The following is a 10,887-nucleotide window of genomic DNA, read 5'->3' on the forward strand; positions in this document are numbered from 1 at the left end:
CCTACTGTGTTGTGAGTAATGCGTTACATACGTATGTATTACAGTAATGTATTACATTTTCCTGTAACGCAGTAGTGTAAGGCATTACTAATACATTTTCAGTAATATTTTACTCGGTACATGTTCGGTAACACGTGCGTTACAACACACTTTTTGCCCGCAAGACATTAACAAATAAAAAATACCGCAGTTCTATTTCCTGTTCGTGGCTAGAGAATATATGCGTGTGCTGTCATTAATCTCCCTCTGGCTATGGGACCTTTTTACTTTGAACGCTAAATGATTTCAGCTCCTGAGCTCAAGGTCCGGGGCTATTGGCTCAGCCTGGTTCGCTGTACCTACAGCGGAAAAGCAGCAAATAGATGAAAATGGCATAAGACAGTGCATTCGCGAGACGGACGTAAGTGCACATGGCGTTATTTCACTGACAAATGTCGTAAGCTCATTCATGTAATACGAGCGAGTGAACGTGCCGGTTTCCTCTGTGGACAAAACTCCTCGCGTTCACTCAACACTGGCTGGGCTGCTCACGTGCTAACAACCGTCAGATGATGCAGACTTACAATCTATGCCGTGTGTTTCCTCTTCTTTTCGTTCTGTTGCTCTCCAGAGATCCTCCTATTTAATTGTTATCCCAAGAATGTTTATATGGTTTATATATTGCTACACTATTTACTTACAGGTTAAGATAAATTCTATAATAAATACTAGTGTTTTTGAGAGTATGTATACTGCCTATGTTTTAGGCTAGTATTTACAATGAATGCTTAACCATACTGTCGTATTAAGAATAGTGAACTCATAAAATTAAATATAAAGTGTAGTTTTACTACAGCAAAGTGTGGTGAATTGTAGTACAATCTACCCCATATTGTAAAAAAAAAAACTACAGCACTGGATCTTTTGTTTATATTACACTTGTTGTTTTACCATAGCAACTATAGTATTACCACAACAGGGTAATTAAAGCACTTAATGACAATATGTGTGTTCAGGGGCCCTGTGGAACAGCTTCTTCTCAAAATGAAGATGATGGCAGGGAAAATGTCCTCCACAATCTGATCAACAATGTGGAAGACAACAGACACTAGTTCACTTTTTTCAGTTGCCATAAAAAATGTGATTAATAATGAGATTTATTTGAAGAGTGAATAGTACAGTAGGCTATAATACCTTATCAAGTGTTTCTATTAGTTAAATTTCTGCTTGCGTTAGTTTTTATTTTTGTCTAATGCTTTTTATTTGAAATATCTCATCATATAACATACAGCCAACAATGTTATGGTTTATTAGATTAAAAATTATAAGTCTATTTTAGTATTTTGGTTATTGTTAATAAATAGTGTACTAATATAATTCATATTAAAAAGCTTGAAAGGAAAAGGGAACACAAGACACAAATTGTGAGTTTGCATATAATCTCACTGAGAGAGCAGTGTACTGATAGCACGCAAGAAAACTTGTGCGTGAGCAGTGCAAATTTGAGAGATCGTGAGAATTTGTGCGCGAGCAGCGTATGTGAGAGCTCGCAAGCAGTTTTGTCCACAAACAGGAAATCGTTGCACAAACATTAGAAAGAATGAGAAACAGCTGAGAAAGCTGTTCATCATGCTCACTTTGTGCAGGACGGTTTTGTGTTGTAAACCACTTGAATGTAAAGTAAATACAATAATGGCAACAATAAGAAAAGAAACAAAATCTGCATTTTGTCATGGTATTGGAGTTTACATATCGGCCTGTTGTGTCTAATATGAATATAGCCAAGCCATTCACAGATATTGCCAGATAATCACTTTACCTCTACCATACTTTTAACAGATCATTTGTTATTCTGGCTGTCATCCTTTCTTGCATTGTCTTGAGCCATCACATTACATATTATATACTATATTGCCAATTATATACTATATTGTTAGTAGCCTGGAGAGGTCAGTCATTCTGCTACATCAAATCACTTTCTACTGGATGTAAAATGCTCATTATAGAACATTATAATTTTATAATGTTAAGTTCTAATTCTGTAGTTATTTTGGTAAAAGTAACTAAGAAGTAATATAAGAGTAATTTAACATATTACAATTCTGAGACAGTAATATTGTAAGGTAAGGGATTACATTTAAATAACAGTAATCTGTAATGTATTACAGTTTGGAAGTAACTTGCACAACACTGTATGTATATATATATATATATATATATATATATATATATATATATATATATATATATATATATATATATATGTGTGTGTGTGTGTGTGTGTGTGTGTGTGTATGTGAGTGAGAGAGAGAGGGGGAGAGAAAATGGAAAACGAGGGAGAAATGTATCAATAAGTCATGACTGCAACAGCAAGTGGCAAGAAAAGCAAAACAAAATAAAAGACTTTTATTTTGGCGTGGTGTGACGTCATAAGTCGGCGCCGCTCTTGCGCTGGATTCAGATGGAGAAAGGTTTGTTTTAAAGCGTTTACACTTATATAAAGCGATTGATTAAAGTTTCAGGCTTTTTTTCATCCGATGCTAAATTATGCTGTTAATGCGTAATGCTGCTGTTGACAACATTATTTTAACACTTTATACTGTGTAGTATTATTTTACTTACAGTAATGAGGGTTATTGTTTGAATAATAGAGGTAAAGGTGGTTTTATATTCGCACATTCGTTCATTTAGAAGTCTCTATATTGTTTACTGTTACTTTGAATATTCGATCGGAATTAGCATAAAAGTGTGGCTTGAAAACAACATTAATACTGTTTATTTGACTGTGACCAATGTTGTACTTTTGTCATTATAATCATTGAGTGCTAATATGATTTCGCTATTTAGAGTTAGCAAATAATACTATTATGAAATTATATTATTAAGGAGAAAGTCTGAATGTGCGAATATAAAACCAACTTTACTTCTATTCTTGAATAAACAAAAGAAACATAAACGTGTAGGTGTTTTAATGAAGGTTTAATTGATTAAATAGCATAATGTCATTCCATTCTAAATATACATCACTATGTATGAGAAACGGAGTTTTAATCAGCTCATTCTTTCTAGCTGACAATAGAGGTAAAGTTGGTTTTATATTTACACATTCGTTCATTTATAAGTCTCTAAATTGTTTACCATGTTACTTTGAATATTCGATTTGAATTAGCATGCAAGTATGACTTCTAAACAACATTGTTTATTTGACTGTGAACATTGTTGTACTTTGATAGTCATTGAGTGCTAATATGATTTCACTATTTAGAGGTTGCAAATAATACTTTTATGAAATTATATTATTAAGGAGAAAGTCTGAATGTGCGAATATAAAACCAACTTTACCTCTATGCATGGACGTACCTGATTTCTTTTTGTTAATTACTCTCATATAAAGAAACTGTTGAAGCAAGTGATGAAGAGAAGTTATTTTGTTTCTGTTCATTGTTTTATTAATTTTAATCAGGACATTTTTATTGTTTTGTTCATATTAAACAGGATAAAGTGTCCAAAGACAGAAAAAAACTCCTGCTTGAGCGACTGATCTCCACACTGTTATAAAGATGGCGTTTATTAAAGAGGAGAGTGAAGATGTGAAGATTGAAGAAACATTCACAGTCAAACAGGAAGATCTGCAGGAACAAACAGGTTGATTTTTATTCTCAATGACCAACTCAGTCATTTGATCCTCATTCAGTTATATTTTAATAATAAGAATACTAAATTAAATCCATCTTGCAGCCCTGAGTGTGCTGCCTAGTTCTCCTAAACGCACATAAGCACTCATTGAAAGACAGGAATCAGTTTCTTTCTTGTTCTTGTGTCATTTGTCATTCTTTTATGTATAATTAGTCTCTTATTACAAGTGGGCCTCAGCAATCCTGCAGGTGGGCCGCGAGCAAGCTTAAAATTAACTCTTAATATTAAGGGTGTCACGAGTTCTCGTGAGATTAAATCGGTAAAATTAAGATAAAAAGTTGTCTTGACCGTGAGGGTGAATTTAGCATTGAAGATTGGAAGCAGGATTGAATTTGAACCGCAAATCAAGTGCTTTGCATACACCTGCAAGGCTGGCCTCCAGTAGTATCTGGATGCAGCCTTTATGATGCAAGCTGAGATTGCATCACTCAGCGATGCAATGTCAGACACAATGCACTTAAATGGAGCTAGTGACTGTGACGGTTAGGGGTGGGGTTAGGTGAGCCCATTAAAAAGCATTGGATGTAGCCCAGATTGCACTGCACCAGGTCTGCAGCCAGACCCCTCTCATGGCCTCTGTGATGCATGTCACTCGGTTGGCCGTGTGGGTGTAAAGTCACCGCTTTATTTTCTCACCGGAGCGAGATGTGCTGAAAGCTGCTTTAGTAAAGTGCAGAACAGATTTTTAAATGCCGTAATTAATCTATTACCATCGTGTAGGACTTCATTACAAATAAAAAACAACACCTTAATTGTTCTGCATTTTGTGATTACATTTTTTAAAATTTTTATAAAAATCTATTTTCCATTCATATATTTGAAGACTATTCCATGAATATGTCTCATCATTAAGAATTTCTTTAAAGTAGTGTAAAAATATCGACTTGTCTCGTTCCCCTGAACCCAATCGTGCGTCTCATCTTGTATCGTGGAGTTGGCATCTCTTCAGACTCCTACTTAATATTATACTACAATGTTTGGATTTCATTTATAATATGCTATAATAAAATTATCAAAGTAATGTTCTGTAATTAATTACTTCAAGCTAGGAGCAAAAACAGCACCCAAATCTGAACTCCTTGAAAAAGTCATAGAGCTACCGGTAGTTGTCAACAACAAACTCTTCCGCCTTAAAGCTCCGCCTATGCTGGTTGATTGACACCTCAATTGCATTTGATTTATCATTTGCGATGTCTGTTTGAGGATTTGATTCACCATTTGCGGAGTCGTTTAAGGATTTGATTCACCATTTGCGGAGTTGTTTGAGCATTTGATTCACCATTTGCGATGTCGGTTTAAGGATTTGATTTATAGTTTGAGCATTTTGATTCACCATTTACGATGTCAGTTTGAGGATTTGATTTATCAATTGCGATGTCATTTTGAGGATTTGATTTATCATTTGCGATGTCAGTTTGAGGATTTGATTTATAGTTTAAGTATTTGATTTATCATTTGATCTTTTAAGCATTTGAATTTTCATTTTAATTTTGTTAGGAAAAAACTTCCATACAAAACTTTCAGCACTTATAATTCAAATGAAAAAAAAAATGCTAATGATTTCAGGACAGCACACTTTCTTCCACACACCACATAATGCTGCCCTCTTCAACTCTCTTCTTCCTTTATACTCTCACCCATTTCCTTTCTGAAGTTCCATGGGTGGAGACCAATTAAACAATGTTGACTGACATCACAGAAAACACCAACAATCATAAATGCATGATTATTTGCGGTCATGGCTTTGCAATATACAGAGTGTACTGAGTTTTTTTTTTCAAAGCATTTTCCCAATATATGTCCAAAATAAGATGTCCCCAATCACCACAGAATAGATGAACCCAACAGCACACAAGGGGGGAAAGGTGCACATTCCAGCCTTTATGTAGATGCTGTACAGGTATGTCTCATGTCTGCGAGGCAAATATTCAGCAGTTTGTTTAGCTGTTACCCCCGAACTTTTTTTTTTTTCTGATGCGTTTACCAGTCAAGCACAGAATGAATAAGTTTTCTTGTCAACATTACAAATTTTAGAAAAAACATTTTGTTGTAATTATGAATATATACAAGTAAAAAACAGGGCATTTACAGCTTTCAAATCTGTGTCTTATCAATGTGACCAAAATGACTTTTATAATCAATTATGTAAAAACTGGACAGACAGTTTCAAATTACTAAAACTTCTATGTTAAGCGGCTTTGACACAGTTTAACTTATAAAAGCACTAGATAAATAAAGAAATTGAATATGCTTAAATGTGTACACGTTAATAGACCGAACAAAATATTTGATTTATTTTACATTAATATGCATCAAAATTACAGTGTGTGTAGCCAATGTTCCCCTTCGGTTGGGGAACTTCAGTGCTATAAGTGGATTTGATCTTGGGAAAATCCACGTATGGGAGGATTCGGTTCAAAAGCCGCTTGTCTGAAAGAGTATTGAACGGGCCAATGAAAGCAATGAATTGGCAGCGTAAGCTTGCGCAGGTGTGCTTCATTGCCAATTATCCCAGGATATAAGCACACCTGGAGCGAGCAAACGCTATCCTTTTCGCTTCAGAGACTTTCTGATCGAGTCGATGAGGGTTCCTCTTGCTGGTTCAGCGACTTCAGAGCGAACGAGTGTCTCCCGGTCCAGAGTGGGTTTTCGCGGCGGCAGACGGTCGAGCTGGGTCCGGTCCTCCAGAGCGGTGCGTATTGTTGCAAACTTTCCTAAAAGAGCAACACAGTCATGCAGCACGTCCTTTTCAGGATGGCGCTCCGACGTTTCTGGTTGCCGGGGTTTCCTGGCTCCGGATGATGGACACGATCACTGCATTACATGTTTGGGGGTCCAGCATGTTAATGTGGTGGCAGTTCATGTCGTCACTGCTATGCCATGACCGTTGCACAGCTAAGATCGCCTCCAGGCAGGTGAGCGCCGTCAAAATGGATCCTGAAGCGGACATGTTAGCCGTGCTTTCCCGGGCTGCTTCGGCCGTGGGGTTGGAGCTGGTTCATCCCCCATCTCCACGGCCGGACCGACTAGATGGGTGCTACGTGGAGGACCAGAAGGCGAAGCCTTCGAAGCCTCTGGTCCCCTTCTTCCCGGAAGTGCACAGTAGGCTCACGCAGTCTTGGAGGGCAACTTTCTCAGCCCATGCTGCGTGTCCCTCCGCCCTCACCGCCCTTGACGGCGGAGCTGCCAGGGGGTATGAGTTGATCCCGTCAGTGGAACGCGCTATCACGGTCAATCTTTGACCGCGTGGCGCCCCTACGTGGCGGGGTCCGCCCCGTCTCCTGTCCAAAGCCTGTAGGTTGTCTGCCTCCCTCGGAGCCAGAGCTTATAAGGCTGCGGGCCAGGCTGCTTCCGCCTTGCACGCGATGGCCACCTACCAGCGCTACCAAGCGCAGGCGCTGGCCGAGCTGCACGAGGGCGGGTCTAACCCAGGCTTACTACATGAGCTGCGCACCACAACCGACTATGCTCTTCGGACTACTAAGTCCGCCGCGTGTGCACTGGGGATGGACGATGTTTACACTTGTGGTTCAGGAACGCCACCTCTGGCTAGACCTGGCCGATATGCGCAATGTTGACAAAGTTCGCTTTCTTGACTCGCCCATATCCCAGGCTGGCCTGTTCGGCGACACCGTCGGTGAATTCACCCAGGAATTCAAGGCAGTGAAAGAGCAGTCGGATGCGATGGGTAATGTCATCTGTCGGCGCGGTCGTAAGCCCGCTCCGCCCGCCGAGCCATCCACCTCCGCTGTTCCTCGCCGAGGGCGCCCGCCAACGAGTGCTGCCCCGCCCCTGGGCGCGCCGTACACCTCGAAAGCAGGCAGCCGTTAGCCGACAGGGCACCATCTGGCACCCTCGCCCCGATCTTTGGAACCTCCACGTGTAGTCCCTAGACGTGAGGAAGACTTGGGTAACCTACCGAGTGCCGTGGTTAATACCATCACTCAGGCTAGTGCCCCCTCCACGAGGTGCCCCTACGCCCTGAATCGAAGTCTATTCACTACATGGTGTGTCTCTCGCAGAGAAAACCTCAGAAATTGCCAGATCAGTGTTGTGCTCTCTTTTCTCCAAGAGAAGCTGGACAGCAGGCTGTCGCCCTCCACTCTCAAGGTTTACGTGGCAGCCATCTCCGCTTATCATAACACGGTAGCTGGCGGCACCGTGGGAAAGCACAACCTCATCATCCGGTTCCTCAGAGGTGCTAGGCGAATTAATCCATCCCGCCCCCTCTCATGCCCTCTTGGGATCTCGCCCTCGTTCTCACAAGTTTACACGCAGATCCCTTTGAGCCACTCGATTCAATATCTCTAAGATTTCTGTCACTGAAGACAGCTCTGCTGGTCGCGTTGGCCTCCATCAAGAGGGTCGAGGACCTGGAGGCATTTTCGGTCAGTGACTCGTGCCTGGAATTCGGGCCGGATTACTCTCACGTTATCCTGAGACCCCGCCCGGGTTATGTGCCCAAGGTTCCTACCACCCCCTTTAGAGATCAGGTAGTGAACCTGCAAGCGCTGCCCCGGAGGAGGCAGACCCAGCCCTTTCCTTACTGTGTCCAGTTTACGCGCTGCACATTTATGTGGACCGTACTCAGCACTTTAGATCATCTGAGCAGCTCTTTGTCTGTTATGGCGGTCGGCAGCAGGGAAGTGCCGTATCGAAACAAAGATTATCCCACTGGATTTTGGATGCCATTTCACTCGCTTATTCGAGCAGAGGTGAGCCGTGTCCCCCGGGAGTGCGTGCACACTCCACTCGGCGCGTTGCATCCTCTTGGGCTTGTGCACGTGGCGCCTCTCTAACAGACATTTGTAGAGCTGCGGGCTGGGCGACACCCAACACATTTGCAAGGTTTTACAATCTGCGAGTGGAGCCGGTTTCCTCAAGGGTATTAGGCAACCCTTTGGTGATTGAGGAAACAACTCAGTAGGGTGTTGAAACACGCTTGCTGCGCCATTGTCCCTAACACGTAGATACGTGTGCCCTTTTATCTGTCAGTAAAGTTCCCCGTCAGGTGAGCCCTGCAGATTCCTCCGTGGACCCCAGCACTGACTCAGCAGAGGAGTCACTTGCTGGCCCACTAAGTTGTCGGTCTGCCCGCTGGTCAGCCCGCATCTTGGGTATAGGTGTCTGCTATGCGTGATCCCCACAAGGTGACTATGCTTATTCCGCCACGGTTAAGTCCCCCCTCTGGGTGGACCCGTGTCTTCCCTCTCCGCTAACCTCTTTGTCTATGCACACTCCCCCTTCTTAGGGCTAGTCCATATGTAATTCTGCCATTTTATCTCCCCCCTTGGGTAGTGGATGGCCTCCGCAGCATCCTCCCTGTCGGGATTGCACGCTTCCCAACGTACTGTCGTATTTTCCTAGAATCATCTAGACGCACACGACTTCCCAAAAAATATATCTAAATCCGTAAAACTTCTGTTGAAGGGAGATAAATTAGGGCCAGGGACACGTTGGAAGACCGCGCCTCCCATGATGTGGGTGCGTCACGCTTGCTTGACTATCCCCTCATCGGGGGCGTTGGTAAGGTGCAGTCATTATGGCGTTTTTCATAGTTCTCCCATACGTGGATTTTCCCAAAGATCAAATCCACTGTATAGCACTGAAGTTCCCCAACCGCAGGGGAACATTCGAGGTTACAGAAGTAAAACTTCGTTCCCCGAGGAGGGGAACGGAAGTGCTATACTCCGTCGCCATAATGACTGTCCCTTAGCTGTTAGAAAGTCTCTTCAGCTTAAAAGGTCGGCGTTTGCTCGCTCCAGGTGTGCTTATATGCTGGGATAATTGGCAATGAAGCACACCTGCGCAAGCTTACGCTGCCAATTCATTGCTTTCATTGGCCCGTTCAATACACTTTCAGAAAAGTGGCTTCTGAACCGAATCCTCCCATTTCGAGGATTTTCCCAAGATCAAATCCACTTATAGCACTTCCGTTCCCCTCCTTGGGGAACGAAGGGTAACTTCTGTCACCTTGAACGTTTCCAGTGTCTTTTCACTTTTCAGCTTTTGATGAGAGTTTTTAAGACTTAATGAAAACTAATGTTTTTTTATTTTTTATTTCAGACCTAATTGAAGAGAAGGAGAGGAGTAAAGAGGAGGAACATCATGTCAAAATTGAGGAAAAAACTCATTTACAGACTGATTTTAAAAGGAGAGACAATAATTGTTTCACCTGCACTCAGTGTGGAAAGAGTTTTGGAAGAAAATACATTCTTAAGATTCACATGAGGATCCACACTGGAGAGAAACCATTCACATGCACTCAGTGTGGGAAGAGTTTCAGCTGCTCATCACACCTTAATCAACACATAAGTATCCACACTGGAGAGAAACCATTTACTTGCACTCAGTGTGGGAATAGTTTCAGCCAATTAGCACACTTTAATCATCACATGAGGATCCACACTGGAGAGAAACCATTCACATGCACTTACTGTGGGAAGAGTTTCAGCCAATCATCAAACTTTAATAAACACATGAGGATCCACACTGGAGAGAAACCATTCACATGCACTCACTGTGGGAAGAGTTTCAGCCAATCATCAAACTTTAATAAACACATGAGGATCCACACTGGAGAGAAACCATTCACATGCCCTCAGTGTGGGAAGAGTTTCAGCCAATCATCAAATTTTAATCAACACATGAAGATCCACACTGGAGAGAAACCATTCACATGCACTCACTGTGGGAAGAGTTTCAGCCAATCATCAAACTTTAATAGACACATGAGTATCCACACTGGAGAGAAACCATTCACATGCCCTCAGTGTGGGAAGAGTTTCAGCCGATCATCGTCCTTTAATTTACACATGGTGAGCCACACTGGAGAGAAACTATTCACTTGCACTTAAGTTGCGGTCACACTGGACTTTTCTCCCCATAGACTTCCATTCATACGCACGTGAATGCGTCAGACCGGAAACCAAGTTTGTGCATCAAGTTTCGCAGTTCACTGCGTTGCAAAGTTCAAGCTTGGTGAACTCTGACCTGCAAAATCACATCACTTGACTAGGGCTGTGTATTGTTCTAAAGTGTTCGATACCGATACCCTGAATTCGATACCGGTTTCGAACGATACTTTTTTTCTATACTTTTATTTTAAGAAATAAATTTTAACAAGATTACATAACACATAATCTCAGAGAAACTATTTTTTCACAGCAGGCTTATCTTTAAGACCAATAAACAAAGGAACAAAAGCACAAA

The 10,887-nt window shown here is 41.8% G+C and overlaps 2 protein-coding genes across 3 annotated transcripts in view; both read left to right on the plus strand.

Moving 5' to 3' along the window:
- Positions 1-10,887, plus strand: part of LOC137489764 (uncharacterized) — a 173,995-nt gene that overhangs the window by 109,803 nt on the left and 53,305 nt on the right. The window lies entirely within an intron of this gene.
- On the plus strand, positions 2,411-10,806 carry LOC137491046 (uncharacterized). The gene is made up of 3 exons (XM_068220112.1): positions 2,411-2,450; positions 3,475-3,624; positions 9,742-10,806. The coding sequence occupies exons 2-3, from the start codon at positions 3,540-3,542 to the stop codon at positions 10,530-10,532; spliced, it is 876 nt and encodes a 291-aa protein (XP_068076213.1). The 5' UTR covers positions 2,411-2,450; positions 3,475-3,539; the 3' UTR covers positions 10,533-10,806.

This window comes from Danio rerio, chromosome 4 (genome assembly GCF_049306965.1).
Source record: "Danio rerio strain Tuebingen ecotype United States chromosome 4, GRCz12tu, whole genome shotgun sequence".
In the NCBI taxonomy this organism is placed as follows: Eukaryota; Metazoa; Chordata; class Actinopteri; order Cypriniformes; family Danionidae; genus Danio; species Danio rerio.

Excerpts from the sequence above, each read along its gene's own strand:
- LOC137491046 (XM_068220112.1), top strand. The coding sequence starts at position 3,540 with ATGGCGTTTATTAAAGAGGAGAGTGAAGATGTGAAGATTGAAGAAACA. Across the intron at positions 3,625-9,741 it reads AGATCTGCAGGAACAAACAG|ACCTAATTGAAGAGAAGGAG; the intron begins GTTGATTTTTAT and ends TTTTTATTTCAG.